Genomic DNA, 16,225 nt, shown 5'->3' with positions numbered 1-16,225 from the left:
TGTTGGAGTTCTCTGTTTCAAAGTAATGAAAGCAGCCCAGCATCTGTAGGATGATGTGACAGCTCCACTGGCTGGTTCCCTGGTCGTCCGGGCCTGCTAGGACAAGCTCCTGCTGGGCTTGGGACAACGTGTGGCCCTAAAGGGGGCAAAGCAGGAACCCAGTTTCTGATTCCAGCCTGAAACACACTAGGATGTGGAGTTCACACTGAGTCTGGGATGACAAACAGGGTTGTTTTGTGTTTTTTTTTTCAAAACACAGCAAAAATCCCTTTCTCTTGTCTGACTGAGTGATTTTTGAGTCCTAGCGCTGCTGTCCTAGTGCTGGGATCTGGAGTCTCCTATGCAGAACGAAGGCCCCATATGCCAGGTGCAAGATAAGAGCTAATCCCTACTCTGAAAAAAAACATCATCTACATAAGCAAGGCAGATGCAGCCAAGTACCATCCTATTTTCTGAGCGCAGATCTAAGCATGCGGAGAGCTTAACTGATTTCCTTACTGGCAGTCCCAAGCCTCTATTCCCCCAGGATGCCTTAATACCCCAATCAGTCATTGCCCTATGTTAAAGGGATGGATCTAACCCCAAAGGGGCTAGCTGGGTCCCAAAAACCAATCGTGCTGTCTGATGTTCCTCAGTAGCCCAAGGGGTGGAGATGTCACTGATAGAAATAGGAGGATGGGGATTGTGCCTATGCCTTTAAACACACCGTGAGTGTTGAATGTTGCACCTCAGCAGGAACAATCACAGGCTCGATCTTGGCCAAGAGCTGGAGAAGCAGACAGCCAGGACTGTCCTCCTGTGCTTTTCCAGCAGGGCACACAACCCCACAGGCAGCCTGGCCTCAGCCCTGTGTTATCTTGCCCAGCCAACACTCGGGTTTTCATCAGCCACCCTCGGTTACTGCAACATCCCTGCAGAAACTCATCTCTGACAACTTGATAGCCTGCTCCCACGGGACCTGCCCTCACCGCAGGCCATGAGGAAAGGAAGGATCGGGCCCCTTGTTGGTGGAGGTAATGTGCTCCTCTGGCTGGCACATCAATTTGTTGCTTTTAGAAACTATTTTAATAACTGCGAATGACTAAGCACGTTGTTTGGGGCTGGTGACTTTTCCTTTTTATGCTCTTTTTTTTTGATCTGTTTATTTTTAGGTTCCTTTAGGAGGGGAAAAGGAATGCAGCACAGACTGAAACCAGAGGACAGGAGAGAGAAATCAAGGGAGAGCAGGGAGATGGGATTCACCCTCCCAGGCTGCAGACCGCCTTGCTGCTGATGAGGCTCAGCAACCCACTGAGGAATTTCCTAGGGAGGGTAGGAATGAGCCCTGAGGGGCTCGATTACAGGAGAATTATTTTGGGGACAGGAAATATCTTTCTGTTGCAGAGCCCTTAAGGTGGAGGGCTTGTACATGTGAACTTTAAAGACCCACAGAAAATAGGAGCAGTGTTCAAATAATGCAGAATTATATATATATATATTTATTCTTCACATCATTTTTTTAAAGCATCCCATTCACATCAGGACATGCCACATTCCCCAGCACCACCCTGCCACCTCCTCCCACCTCCTCCAGGTCCCCTCTTTGACGTCTCCTCCTGTCCTCGCCCTCCGTCCCTGCCTGACGCTAAGAAGAGGAGCACTACACAACGCTGGCAAGACAAATAAACAACAGGCTCATCTTCAGCTGATGCAAACCTGTTGTTTGCAGGTGGAGGAGCCGATGAGGGAGGAGGACCGGACACACAGGTGGGGCTGTGCCCCATCTGGGCCGGCAGTCCTGCCAGTGGCGCTGCACACTTCAGGGGAAAGCCATGAATGGAATTTGAGGTTCGGGGGATCACAGAGCGAAAGGAAGCTTTGTTCCCTCCTTCTGATCAATGCTGGGAGTCACCCACGCTGAGGTCCTGCCCCTTAGCCACCTGGCTTTGACCTCGCTGATGTCCCCACAGCCTTCTCCAGGCTTGACTACACCAAATAAATGCCATCCGCTGATGTTTTCCGTTCATCATTTACCTTATTTTCGAGTTCATTAGTGACTGTTAAAGATGCTAATTTTCTGGGGGACCACATGGCTCCCTGATGATCATTTTTCACCATGCTGAAGATTGACTTTTCACTCTGGGGCCCTGAATGGTTAGCCAATACCCAGGACCTTGCAATTCATTACCATTAGGAGGGGAATTAATGGTACAATCCGAAATTCAGTGCAATCCCGCTCATTTAAAGGGTTTATCCCCAAGTTCACAGCCAGGACTGCTTCTCAGGATGTTGGCTTTCCAGCTGGTTTCTCCTCTGACACACACACAGAGCAGCGTGGTGTTTAGGACCTTCTGCTTGCTTGCATGGGGCAGCAGCATCTCCTTGGGCAGTCAGCAATCTGCCTACCAGGGGTTTCACTGTTCCTCCTGGGGGAAGGATGCTTTGCACAGCTGCGGGTTGCAAAAAGCCAAGTGAATCAGTCACTATTTCTTAGCTCAGCACTTTGAGGGTAGGCTTAAAGCACTTACAGAGGATTTCCCTTCGCCTGCAGGTAATGCTCGTGTAGACTTTTATTTTACCCGGCTTCTTTACAAGCCTTGCAAAGTCCTGCAAAAAAAAAAAAAAATCCATTTGTAGGATTTCTCTGGTATTTCTCTGCCGCCCTTCCCTGGCACCCTAGCTGCCACCGCAAAGCCGCCTGCATGGGGCTGGGCTGTGGGGTGGCATGTTGTGTCCCTGTGCCACCGCCACATCCTCCCGATGTCCTGCATGCCGTCCCTGCGCCGCACCCGCTGCTCTCCGACACCACATCCCCAGGGGAAGCAGCCTCAGCACCCCAGGTTTTGGCTCCTGGGACGGTTGACAACTGGAGGCAGAAACCCTTTTGCTGATCCCGTGCCAAGCCCGGGCATAGCCAGGTCCTCCTGGGCAACTCCGGCCTTCGTGGCATCCCCACCGCCCTCCCCTAACACAGCCACACGCCCTGCATCCCGCAGCCAACACCATGAGGTGCTCGGTGCCTGCAGGATTTATCCCTTCTCCATCCACCCAAGAGCACGGATGGCACTTCTTGCCCCACCTCGCTTCTGCCACGCCATGTCCTCGTCGCCCTACCACATGGAGCACATTTGGGGGTGCTGCCCATTGACCCCCCCCACCCCCTTGCTGGGGAACCCCCCGGCGCTGCCGTCCCCTCCTCCCCTGACTCCAGCAGCGAGGAAGAGGCAGTGCTGAGCCGGATATGCTGCGGCTCCCCGCATCCCTCCCCGTGAGTATCCCTGCCTCTCCTCCCCATGCCTTCCGAGGAGGCGGATGGATGGACAGACGGGTGGCGAGAGGTGGACTGCTCTCTCCTAATTGCACGGCTACAAGGGGGCTTAGAGGGGCGGGTAACCTCTTCCCACCCCCCCTTCCCCATTCTCTGTCCTCGTCCCCTCTTCCCCTTCTTCCTCCTCCTCTTCCTCCTCGTCTCCGGCCACGATATTCTCCAAAAGGGAGGGGGGGGGAACTGCTGGCAGGTGAAAGGGATTGGGAAACGCAACCCCGTCAGGAATCCCACAGAGATGAGGGCTCAGCAAATAATAATAATAATTAATAGTAATAATAATAATAAAACCAAAGCAGGAGAGAGCGAGGGGGAGCAGGGAGGACGCGGCTGCTGTGCCGCACCGAGCCAGCTCCACCGCACAGCCCGGCAAAGCCCCACGGCGGCCTCCAGCAACCCGCTCCCATCCCAGCATGGGACGGGGAGCAGAAGGCCTGGACGGACGGACGGACAGACAGCCGGACAGCTGGAGGGCTGCAGGCAGGAGCGGGGGGCTGCGCGGCTGTCTGGCAACTCTCCCTGCAGCACCGCCGCCCCCCCACTCTTCCCAAGCGCTTCCCCGCGCCTCGATTTGTTCCTTTCTTTCTGTGCTGCCCCGTAATTTCCCCCTCTCCCCCCACCGATTTCTCCCTTTCCGAGATGCAGCCACGGCTCTGTGGTCCCCTGCTCTCCCCTCCCCTTCCTCCTGCCCTCCCCATCCTCTCCTCTGCCCGCTCCCTCGCTCCTCTGCCCGCTCTCTCCTCTGCCACCCGCTCCCTCTCTCTGCCTCCCGCCTCCCCCCCACATCCCCCCTTTCTGTCCCCCCCCCCGCTCTGCCCCCTGCACCCCGTCACCCCGTCTCCCCTTCCCCTCACCCCCCTTTTTCCCTCCGCCAGGGCAGAGCGCGGTGACGCCGCGGTGGCCGCCACCACGGAGAGGACGCAGGACCCCCCCCTGGGCCCCTCGTGCCCCTTTGAGGGGGCGGCCTGGCCCCCCCGGCCCCCCCAGGGTCCCCCCCAGGGCTGCTTCGCCTGCATCGCCAAGCCCCCGGCTCTCCGGCAGGCATCCCCCGTCCTGTCCCCTTCGTCCGCCGCGCAGCTGATGGAGAGCAAGGGCTGCAAAGGGGACAGCCTGCGGCCGGCGGTCCCGTGCAAGCACTCGGTGGAGAAGAAGACCATGACCAACCCCACCACCGTCATCGAGATCTACCCCGACACCACCGAGGTCAACGACTACTATCTCTGGTCCATCTTCAACTTTGTGTACCTCAACTTCTGCTGCCTCGGCTTCATCGCCCTGGCCTATTCGCTCAAAGTGAGTGCCGAGCGCCCCGGGGAGGGGGGACAGGGACGGGGGGGGGAGCGCTTTGGGATGTCCCTCACATCCCTGCCACCAACGGGAGGGGATGCTCCCTCTGGGTGCTGGGATGGGGACGTGTGTTGGAGCTGGGGGTGTTGGTTTGGGTGGGGAAGGGGTGTTTGGGCTGGCCCCGGTGTCCCCAGGGGCACCTAAAGCAGCAGGGGGCTCCCTGCAGGGGGGCTCAGCTCGTGCTGGATGTGCTCTGGTGCTCGGTCCCCTCTTGGGGGGGGTCAGAGAGCTCAGCAGGATGGGCCCCGGTCCGGCAGCATTGTGTCGTGGGGCAGGAGCGAGGGGAAGCCGCCGGCCAGCATCACCCAGCTGCCGGCAAGCGGGAGGGGGACAGGTTGGCAAAGCACAGAGTAACCCTGCCTCGTTGCTTCCTGCCCTTTCTCTTGTTACAAAACCCCAAAAGAGGAAAGCTGCAGGGGGAGCAGCCCGGCTGGGATGTGGGATTGGGGCACCAGAGCACCTGGTGGCTATGGGAAAGGGCCTGGGGCTGCTCTTCCCTGCCCTGCCCTGCCCCAAACCACCCGAATGTGCACACAGAGAGCCCGGGGGCTGAGGGGCGGCCCCGCTCATGTCAGCTCAGGGACAGCGGCTAGCCGGTGCCTGCTGGCAGCAGCACTTAGTGGGAGGCCAGCGTGCAGGGCGGCCTCGCCACGGAATCAGATTGATTCACCCCAAAGTGAGACCAGAAGTAACCTGGGGCTGGAGCATCGCGCCGGGACAGAGCATCAGTATGCAAAAAGTCTAGAGGGCATAAAATCTGGTGTGAAAAAAAATAACTGGTGAAAGGGAACAGAAATGGGCAAGTTTGCCCTGAAACGGGGAGAGAAAAATAGAAGATGGCTGTGGCAGGCTCTTTTGGGAAGCGGTAACTGCGGGGTGGACGTGGTGGTCCCCGCACGGACATGGCACGGAGCCGAGCTGAGCATGTAGAAGCTGTTCTGCTCTGCTCTGGGAGCTCTCCAGCAGCTGGGACTCCTTGCCAGAGGGGAAAACACCAGGCAAATGTCCCTTGGGGACACAGGTCAGAGCTGGCACATGGCAGGAGGGCTGGCGAGAGCTTGGTGCCTCTCAGGCTGCTGCGGGGCTGGGACGAAACAGGGACACGGAGGTGGCAGCAAAAGGTTTGGGCTAGGGAGCCCCTGGGGTGCTGGGGAAGGCATCAGGGACCTTCTCATAACGCTGTCCCCACCAGGTGGGATGTTAGGGCCACTTGTCCTGAAGCCTGTTTTCATCTCTTCTGCACCCAGCCAGGCTTTGCAGGTACCTCTGCAGCCAGGTGCGAGGGCGGTGGGGCAGCAGCGAGCTGCACCCCAGCTCCTGGGGGATTTCTGTGCTTCGTAGGGCCCGAGCAGTGTGCTGGTAGGGCTTCCCCTCCCCGAGCCCTCCCTGGGACCTCTGAAGGCAGAGCCCTTGGCTGGCAAAGCCCAGGTTTCCTGGTCGAGCTGCAGTCTGTACTCTGGTGGCACCGCACGGCTCCCCGGTGAGGGCTTTTCCATTTCCTTTAAATAACTCACACATCTAGAGACCTCAGAAAGGACTGCTTTTGTTATCACAAACAGCACGCTGCCATGAACGTCACCTGCTCTTGCCAGGCTGATGCTGCTAATAAATCAGGGGCTCCTCTGTGCCCCAGGCCCCGGAGGTGTTCCAGCCGGCACCTCAGCACGCAGCCACCTTCCCACCCGTTTCAGCACTCTCTGGAAGCAGATCAGGGAGCTTCGCTTGGGCTGTGAGGAGATCAAGGCAGCGAGAAGCTCCCGTGGCTCCTTCAGCCCGTGAGGCTGCTCTTGGAGCTTTCCTGCCACCAGGAGACACAGGGTGGCCCGGCACAGCCACCTGAGCTCTCCTTGCCTGCCCCTCAGCACCCTGCCTTGGGTGCTGCTGTTTGCTGTCCCCTCTTGCTGCCCGCTGACCTTCCTGAGTGGAAGCGGACCGGCAGAAATCCCTGGTGTTTATTAACCCTGATGAGCAGGGAGTGCCTCCCAGGCGGGCTCTCAGTCTGCTCTTCAGGAGGAGCAAAGGTTTTTGAGGGGGGAGAAACTGATGGCAACAGCCAGGTGATGGATGGCACAAGGGTGAAACGTGGGCTGGAGAGGTCCCAGGCAATCCACGGAGCAAATAAACCCGAGGATGCCCTCCGGAGCAAGAAGCTCCTGATGCAGAGAGAAGCAGAGCCCTGCTTGTGAATGGGTTTACAGGCAAACCAGCCTCTTCCCAAAGCATCCATCCAACCAGCTGCTGGCTGAATACTAAGCACCAGGCTGCCTTAAATATGGCCTCTTTAGACTCGTTATCAACAAACCATTTGTCTCCTTTGGGAAGCTGACGCAGCACTTTGCACCCACCCGGCAAGCTCTCAGCTCCTAAAAATGAGAGGGGCTGAGCCTGGGAGCAGGGAAAGGAGGTGGAAAGGGAGCGGGAAGCAGCAGGGATGGAAAAGGGGGCTTGCACATCACGTGCGGTGGAAGAGAGGTGGGTGGGTGCAGGCATGGAGTGGGGTTGAAGGAGCTGAGGTGAGGAGCGGGGCGGTGGGAGCCGAGGAGAGCGCTTGAAGAGGAAGGTGATGACAAAACTCCAAGGGGATGAAGGGCAGGGGATGCAGGTGGGAAAGTGGAGAGAAAGAGCCCTTGGGGACCAGCCTGCTGGAGGTGGAGGAAGAGAAGGTGAGCAGCAGGGAGGTGGTAGGCGAGCAGGGGTGGAGGAAAGGCCACTGCCACCTTGTGCTGGTGACATGGAGGAGGGAAGTAGAAATTGCCAAGCTGGGTCAGAGCTAAGCTCTACCTTGGCGGTGTCTCCAGAAAGCCACTGTGCAGTGCTCTGGGGGAGCCCCGCGGTCAGCAGGTGCAGGATAACCATCCCAAGCCTTCTCCGAAATTATTATTATTATTATGTGGGCCAAAATCCCCTAATAATTTCTGGCAAGGTGGTAAGGTCAAAATGACGATGAGAAAAGTAACTGTGACTAAGGAAACACCACATCTGGGCTCAGAGAGGGGGGGGTTGTGACCCTGGGGACCTGTCCCCACCTTGGGAAGGAAGGAGACAGCTTCCAGGCTTTGACCACGAGCAATTTGGAGCAAGAAACACCTCTTCTTTATGCTCGTGTGCTGCAGGGGCTCTGGCACTCGTCTGGAGCTGGTAGGAGGAGCTGGTCCCACAGCAAGGGGGCCAGCAGCAGGCACCAGCCGCACCACTTCACGGGGTTTGTCTTTGGGTTCCCCGGCGGGATGCAGAGCAAGGTTCCCCGAGGCTGCCCTGCACCACTAAGGGCATGCTGCCCCGAGGCAGAGCTCCACATCTCCCAGCATCTCCCCAGGTTTCCAGGAGGATGCGAAATCCCCAGAAATGTTCCCAAGGCGAGTCACGCCGGACACACAGCTGCCAAAAAGGGGCCGCCACGGGCTTGCTGCTGTCCCTTGGGCCATCTCCATCACTGGAAGCACCGTCTTGAGGACTCGGTCCCTCGAACCAGCACGGCCCAGCGGGACTGAGGGGCTCTGCTGCCCGTCCCCATGCTGGGCAAGCGGCACCAGGCTTTCAGGACAGCACTGCGGGAGGGAGGGAGAAAAAAAAAAAAAAAGTGGCTGAGACGTGGTCTGAATGCATCGCAGGATGTTTTCAGAAAGCTCCCGGTCGATAAAAGGCTTTCAGTGTTTCTAGGAGGACTCTGGGGCTGGCTGCGGGATTTCACAGCCTGCCACCGACATCTAGCGTTCAGCTCGCTCCTGCTCCACAGCAAGTGCGGGGTGTGAGAGCAGCACGGCCCTGGGGCCTCTGAGCACGCAGCGAGGCACAGCCCTGCACAATCCTGAGGATGCTCCCACCCTGCTGCGGGAAAGGCAAAAAGGGTCAAAAGGCCCTGGTCCTTCCACCCCACGGCCTCTGGGCTCCAGCTGCCGAGGGCCGGCTGCGGGTTTGGAGAGGGGCACAGAGCCCTGCTAGGAAGGGATGGACAGCACCCCCTGGTCTGGGGTCTGCTGCTGGGCATCTCCATCCCCTGCCTGGTGACACTATCCCCTGCCTGGTGACGCCGTCCACTGCCTGGTGACACCGTCCCCTGCCTGGTGACACTATCCCCTGCCTGGCAGTGCCACCTGCTGCCTGCTGGTGCCACTGCTGCTGCCTGGCAGCCCGGAGGAGGTGTGGACACACGCAAACTCCTGACCCAGCTGGAGACCCACCCCAAGGTGAGCCCACGGGTGTCCCAGCATGCAGGATAACAAGACAGCACCTGTGCTTTAGGGCTGGAAGTCAACAGTGGAGATGCCCCCAGCTGCAGGAGAGCTGCAGAAGGAGCTTGGTACCCCAGGGCTGCCAGCCCAGCCCTCAAGCTGTGGTCGGATCCTGCACCGGCTTTGCACACTGGGTGCCTTGGTGCAGCAGGAGGCACCCAAACACCCCAAGACACCAGCCTTATGGCCCAGATGATGCAAGTCCCAGAGCTGCTAGGATGGCATGGCACGATGAGGAGGATGCAGCAGCACCCAGCTCTCCCTGGGGATGCACTATTATTTTTTAGTACTTTAATTCATGTATTACATAGTAGCACAATACATCTCCCAATTACTTCTCTTTTTTTTTCTGTCTCAGGTCCGGGATAAGAAGCTCCTCAATGACTTAAACGGGGCAGTGGAAGATGCCAAGACTGCCCGGCTTTTTAACATCACCAGCTCAGCCCTCGCCACCTTCTGCATCATCCTCATCTTCATCTTCCTGCGGTACCCCCTCACTGACTACTAGCGCCAGGCCAGCAGCAGCGGCCGCCGCCAGGATGCCTCTATGCCAGAAGTGTCTGCAGTTGTTTCCTGTAGCAAGGACGCAAAAAAATAAAACAACTCCACTTTGATTTAAAAAAAAAAAAAAAAGTAAACACATAAATAAAAGTTAAATGAGTTTATCAGCCCAGCTGAGCCTACTCTTCCTGGCCGTAGACAGTATTTGGGCTGCTGTAGGAAAGGGTTTCACTTGTACAGCAGTGCAGGGAGGAAGGCAGACCAAGAAAAGCTTATTTTATGGCAAATAAAGCTGTGTGACGAGGGCATGCGGAGCTGAGAGCTGAGTGTGACTTGCAGCTGCAAGTATGGCCCTGGGGGTCTGTGGGGTGCAGCGGGGGCTGGGGGCACGGTTGGGGTGCGAGGTGGTGGGAGGAAGGCAATGTGCCTGAGACCCTGAGGCCAGTGGTATGGCAAGGCTCAGAGCACGTCAGGCGTGCTCAGGCTGCCCACCACCTTTCCACACACCTTTTATTTTCCTTTTCTGATGCATTTCTGTTGAATTTCACCTGCCAGTTGAAATAACTTACTGTCCCTGGAGAGCCCCAAAGCCTCCAGATGAACCCCAGTGTGTTAAAGGGCAGATTTCTCCTTGGGATGGCCCAGCAGTGCTGAGAAGGAAGGCGCCTTCTGGGGAAGTCACACACATCCCCCCTAAACCGAGTGCTGCTGTATTTCTGTAAGACGGTCAATAAAGATACCTCTGATGTCTGGTCTGCTGCGCTGACTCTTCAGGTTGTCCTCCCCTCTCCCACTCTGTGCATGAAGAGAAAGAGAAAAATGCCTCAAATGAATGGCAAGAATTGGCCTAAAACCCAAAATGTGTGGGGCAGATTTAGATGTCACCGCAGGACTGAAGTGGGAGGCACCTCCTGAACTACCAAAAATCCGGGAAGCGCATCACCCTCTGTGAGCCCGCACGCCCCGTGGCCACCCTGCGGGTGGTCTTCCAGGGAGCCAGCCCCAACTTCTCACCCTGCTCAGAACACGCAAAAAAAAAAAAAAAAGGAAAAAAAAAAAAGGTAAAATCAGAGCTGGCAAAAATCAGGAGCAACCCAAAGGCAGCCTCTCCTGCCTTTAACCGGCGTGACAAATGGGCTGCCAGCATCTTCCCCCGACGGACAGCCTCTTTAATGAACCAGGGGGAACACTGCACTGACTCCGCAGCATTTCTGCATGCACAAACTGTCAGGGACAGACAGGGTGGACTATTATCAGCAACCCTCACGTTTATTATTTGTTGCTGGCAACACCCACCTTGTACGAGGCATCTCCATGCCAAGGCTGAAGTGTGCTGTGGAGGGGCTGAGGTGCACAGCAACCCTGCAAATTGATTTGGCACATCTCTATTTTATTATATTATATTTATTTATATATTTTATAATAAAATATTATATATTTTATTTTATTTTATTTCATGATTTTATTTTATTTTAATCTTTGAGGGAACAAAGGAAAGAAAAGCAGCAGCCAAATACAACAGGTATTCTCATCGCTTTTTTTTTTTTTTCCTTTTTTCCCAATTGTACAGGAAAATTCTGGAATTTCAGGGTTTGCCAAGGCTGCCACCCAACATAACAGAAGGGAGGATTTCAAGGGCTGCTTCTCTGCCTTTTCACTTCTGCCACTCACAACTTCACTGGGCGCTCTCCAGCTCGCACCTTTTTTTGGCTGCGAAGCCGCAGCCTCTGTTGCATTCAGCAGCAGGAGCGAAAACCAAGCGGAGGGGGTGGAAGAGAGGAACCGTCAGATGCTTGGGAAGCCATTTGATATTGGAAAGGAGTGATGGTCGCATTGCCACATGGAGATTTAATTGTATTCCTCCAGGAAATTTAGCTTGGCAGGTTGATGAGGATTTCTTTTTTTTTTTATTTTTCTTTAGCTCCAGAGGGGGGAAACTGGAAGGGGGGGGGGGGGGGGATTATTTGCCACTAGTCAGTATCGTTAGGTGGTGTCTAAAATATTGCTCCTGGTTTGGGGCCCCCATACATGACAGGCTTTTGGTGGGGGCTCAGGAAAGGCTGCCAAGGCTGGTGATGGGAGGAGAGGCTGAGCCTGGTGAAGAAACTGCTTCAGGGGGGACCTCGGAGCATCAGCAGGGGCTGATGGAGACACGGAGCTGAATTTTTACACATCACGAGGTCCTTCCCGGACCAACATCTGCTCTTCGTGGTCTCTGCAGGCCGACAGCCCCGCCAGCAGTTCGAGGAGCTGCAGCTCCCGCCTGCCTGCAGCCGTGCTGCGGGATGCAGGCAGAGGGCCCCCGCACACCGCTCCGCCGTGGTCCCTGCTGCCCAGCACCACCAGCAAGCCGAGGAGGACAAGAAGGTGGCTTTGGGCACCAGGAACCTCTCGAAATCGCCTTGCAAGGCCGTGCAGAGCAGAGGGGTGTGGGTGCCCTGGCGTGTGAGCAAACACCGCTGCGCTTACGCAAGCCCCGGGCTGGGTGATGCCACCTTCGTGCGAAGGCTGCCGAGCCAGTTTGCAGGCAAATCCCAGCTGGGTTAAACTGGTTTGGATTTCCTCCCGGCAGCAAACGTGACCCCGTGGCTCTCCTACGTCTACACGGGTTGGCTGTGATAAATAGGGCAAGCTGCAGCGCGGCGCTGGCGGCTAATTCGGGTAGCAACCTCCCAGCCCGGCCCAGCAGCTCTGCGTTCCCACGGGGGAAGAGCTGCCAGCCCCCGATTTTGCATCGATACCCAAATTACAGTACAAAGGGGGGCCTTCCCAAAGTCCCTTCACCACCGTATTTTCAAAGCTGTCTCATCGGGCTTCACGGAGCTGCAGCCTTGCCAAGTGCCACTGGGTCCTGGTCTGGCATGGGAGCTGGGCACCGCAGCACCGCTGCAGCTGCAGACCTGCAGATGCAGGGGGAGAAGTGGGGTGCTGATGGAGCTGCCTCTGCCCCCCTCTCCGTGCCGGTATTTGGGGCAGGATAGGGCTGCACAGATCCTGCGGCGCCCAGCTCGCCGCCCGGACCGGTGCGGGGAAGGAGGGGGAGGCACAGATGGCAGCAGATGCTCTCATCAGTGAAAACGATTTAAGCGACATAGGAAACAACAACAACAAAATCCTAGCAACTGGTGAGCAGCTGAACAAAAACCTGCAGAGGGGCAGGGAAAAAGGGTCTGGAGCTGACAGAGCCCTCACCCCTGCACCGAGCCGGGCTGGTTCATATGCAGCAAGGAGCAGTGGGAGAAGAAAGAGGGAAGACCATGCCTTGCCCCCAAGAAGCATGGGGCAAGGATCCTTTTTTAAGGCCTGGCTGTACAGAAACCAAACCGTTTAGCACCTCTCTCCTTCCCCTGGCCCCATCCTCTCCCTCCTGCTGCCCTCAGAGGTGTGAGCATGACCCCAGGCAGCTTCTGGCACACCAAAAAGTGAATTCCTCACTCAGCCTCGCTTTCCAGGGCAAAGCCATGTGCATGACCACAGCATTTCAGCCCGCAGGGAGAAGGGCCAGCCGTGCTAAGGGTTGTCACTGCAAAGCCTCTAGGAGAGTTAGCTGCCACCACCGGCTTTGCATCCTGCAGTGTGCTCACTCCGTGCCCAGTACAAAGGTCCCGCTCCTCCCATCCACTGCCTTTGACCTGTGCTCCGTGCCAAGGGAATTTACTCAACGCATGACTTTGTGCTGCTTTCCCCTTCTCCCTTTGGCAGGAACGCCTGGCAGCACAGAGCCAGGGCTGCAGAAGGAGCGCTGCTGCAGCACGAAGAGGAGCGGCACGGCGTGCAGACCCCCAGCCTCGCACTGCTGCAGTCAACCCGCTGCGCGCTCGCTGCTTCTGCTACATGCACGCGCTGCAGCTGGAAGTGCTGAGCCACGCCGGGCGCATGCAGATATTTTTCTTCTCGGGGAAACCAAGAAAGATAGATACGCTGTGCAGCCCTCCCTGCGAGAAACGAGGCTGCCTCGTGATGCTGCTCGGGGCTTTCTCCTGCTCATGCACTCTGCAGAGCGCGGTGACACCATTTGGGGCTTTGCAGGAGGCAGGCAGCGAGCAGGGCTCCCCCAGGCAGCGCTCCTCCACGCAGGCTGCGCCGATAGCCCGGCACAGAGCACCAGCCGAGAGTAAAAAATACACATATTTGTGCATTTAAAGCAATTGCAGGTTGGTGAACAAGTCTCTCCTTTTTGATGGACTCGTCGGTTTGGCAGCAGTTTCTTTCTCTTGGTTTTTAGTTTCGCACTTGGCCTGCGATGGCAATTACGGGTCTTGGAAAACGTTTTAGCAAAAACTATTACGTGTGCTAGCGCAACTTGCATTCAAACCACGTAGCTGGGATGCAATCAATCTTCAGATGCGCCTGAAATCTGGGGAAGAGGAAAAAGCAGAGTGAGGCGAAGAGGGCGAATTCTTTTTGAAGTGCTTTTTATCTGAAATAAAGCACTCCCCGTGAGCAATGAGCAACTGGCCACAGTGTTTTTGCTCATTCTGAGTGTGCCGGGGAGGGGGGACCCAGCCCCTGGCGGTGACAATGGCTTCACATCTGGTACATGGGAGCCGGGAGCACGACGCTGCTTTGTTCTGCCCGTGTGTGACCATCACAGCACCATCCCAGCTCTCCCTGCTTCATTTCCCCTGTGTAACATAGGGATGCTGAGGGTCTGGTGAGCGTGGATGAGCACCCACGAGCCCTGTCCTCAGCTGAATGCCACGCTGATAGCATCGCAGAGAGTGGGGAGCCCTTCTCGGCTTATCCAGAACCACGACTTTCAGGTCGGATGGGGTCGGGATCTAAATCGGGTTTGCTTGAGGCTTTGAGAGTCAGGTGAAGTTTTGCAAGCCTCCCTCGCCACCTGCTCCTGGCCCCTGCAATCCTGGCAGTGGTTTAGTGCCCGTGAATCATTTGTTTTGCTTTCTCCCCCCAGCCAGGCACAGCAGCAGTGTGTGTGGGAGAGCTGCCCAGCCGTGGGCCTGAGCATCCCATGAGAGCCACGTCCCCAACATCCACTGGCCGGAGGAGCATCTCCCACTCTCCTCCTGTTTGCTGCTTGCTCTGCGGGTCAGACCTCAGCAGGAGTTAGCAGCTCAACCTGTCCCTTCTTTTTCCTTCTTTTGCCCCTGAAAAGGGGTCTTTCTTATTTTTTTTAACCCACGAGTGCTCCAGAGCAGGTAGAGAAGCAAGGCCCCGTGCTAGCACAGCACCTTCCCACCAGTTATGCTACCAGGACCTAAACCCACACAGATTAGAGGCACGTGGTGGAGTAACCCTGGTTTTGCAGAATTTTCCCCACCAACATGCTTTGGACTGATTTTTGTGCCAGCAGAAGAGAAGACAGCGAGATTTTTAGCATCACGGTGTGTCCCAGCAGCCGGGGCTCTACACCCTTGGTGCTCTACAAAAAAAAAAAAAACGACATCGTGTGTTTGGAGAGAAGAGAGTTAATTCCAAAACACCCAGCATCCATATCAGCAGCGGGGAGGAAGGTTCCCTTGATTTCCTAAGCGCCAGCAAAGCTTCTAAACCCTAATCCCTCGCTAAGCTGGAGCTGCCGGGCCACGTCCAAGGACAAACCGCCAGCTCCGTCCTCCACCTGCATGCACATGGGCGGCGTGGCCTCCACGTCCTGCTGAGGTGTGGGATGACGGAGGCCAGGCTGAGGCCAAGCCTTCACACCATATCGGCCTTCATCCTCGTGCCTCCATCGGCCTCATGTTGTGTTGGTCTCCATCGAGTCCGCCTTTGGTGGCCACCAGCGGAGTGCTGGGTGAGGCTGGCAGCGGGGACCGGAGGCCGGACCCCGAAAAAGCCTCCAGGGTGGATGTTAACACCCAGATTTCGGCAGCGGGAAGGCCGGCCTCCCTCAAAGCACCTCCACCTGCCCTCCACTTTGGGGGGTGGGGGCACCCCACCTCTGCGCACCCCCCTTAGCATCCTCTCCGCGCCTCTCCGCGCCCGCGGGGCTGCCGTCACCCTGCCCAGCTCCTCCCGCGCTGATTGGCTGCGGGTGACGTCAACGCTTTTTTTTTTCTTTTTTTTTTTTTCCGTTTTTTTTTTTTTTTCCTTCTCCCCCCCCCCCCCCCTCCTCCTCCCTCCCTCCCGAGGCATGACCTCATCGCCGGCGCATTCCCGGCGGCGCGGAGCGGCGCGGAGCAGCGCGGAGCTGTGCGCACCCGGTGCGCGCCCCGGTGCGGGATGCGGGCCCCGCGGCACCGCCAGCGGCCGCGCCAGCGGAAAACCCGCGGAGCGGCGCGGCTGGCCCCGCCAGGGTCAGTGCGGGCCGGGGGGGGCGGCCGGGGGGGGGCTCTCCATCCCCTCTGGGTGCCCGGAGGGGAAAAACGGGGCGCAAGGAAAAAAAAGAATGAGGTCGGAAAGCATCGAAATGGGGAGTTTGGCGGGGGTTGGGGGGCAGTATTGTAGGGGGAGAGGGTGGGGAGGTGGGGAGGTGGGTGTCCCCAAGGGTATGGGGTGGGTGGGGAGGTGTAGGGTGGCATGGGGTGGGAGGGGATGGGGTGGGAAGGTGTTTCTGCTTGGTGCTGGGGGGAACGTTTGGGTTTGGGGAGGATGAAGGAGCTCGGAGGGGCACTCCGTGTCCTTGGCTTTGAAACGCGGCCGGCGTGGGTTCGGCACCGCTTCGCTGCTGCGGCTCCGAGCGACTGACGAGTTGAGCTGCCCCTTGGAAATCATCCCCTTGACCTCCCCTGATGTGCGGGGAGCAGTTGACCTTCCCCCCAAGTTATCACATAGTGATAAACGTTGGTTTCTGTGTGCAGCGCTGGTCGTTTTTACAAGATCCGTGATTATTTCCCTTATTGATAAATAAGTTCCTTCTCCTTCCTGCTCTGCCCCCCAC

The 16,225-nt window shown here is 57.2% G+C and overlaps 2 protein-coding genes across 3 annotated transcripts in view; both read left to right on the top strand.

Moving 5' to 3' along the window:
• The first annotated feature begins 3,231 nt into the window (after nucleotides 1-3,231).
• IFITM10 (interferon induced transmembrane protein 10) lies at nucleotides 3,232-9,554 on the top strand. The gene is made up of 3 exons (XM_040559866.1): nucleotides 3,232-3,317; nucleotides 4,180-4,597; nucleotides 9,242-9,554. The coding sequence occupies exons 1-3, from the start codon at nucleotides 3,292-3,294 to the stop codon at nucleotides 9,389-9,391; spliced, it is 594 nt and encodes a 197-aa protein (XP_040415800.1). The 5' UTR covers nucleotides 3,232-3,291; the 3' UTR covers nucleotides 9,392-9,554.
• Nucleotides 9,555-15,489: 5,935 nt separating this feature from the next.
• Nucleotides 15,490-16,225, top strand: part of DUSP8 (dual specificity phosphatase 8) — a 39,009-nt gene continuing 38,273 nt past the window's right edge. The window contains exon 1 of one of the 2 annotated variants that reach the window (XM_040558684.1): nucleotides 15,490-15,641. The gene's annotated coding sequence lies outside the window, so the exon portion shown is untranslated. The remainder of the gene's footprint in view (nucleotides 15,642-16,225) is intronic. The other variant, XM_040558685.1, reaches the window with a different exon arrangement.

Source organism: Cygnus olor, chromosome 5 (assembly GCF_009769625.2).
Source record: "Cygnus olor isolate bCygOlo1 chromosome 5, bCygOlo1.pri.v2, whole genome shotgun sequence".
Classification (NCBI taxonomy): Eukaryota; Metazoa; Chordata; class Aves; order Anseriformes; family Anatidae; genus Cygnus; species Cygnus olor.
The sequence above is the reverse complement of the archived record's forward strand: the minus strand, read 5'-3'. Positions and strand labels throughout refer to the sequence as shown.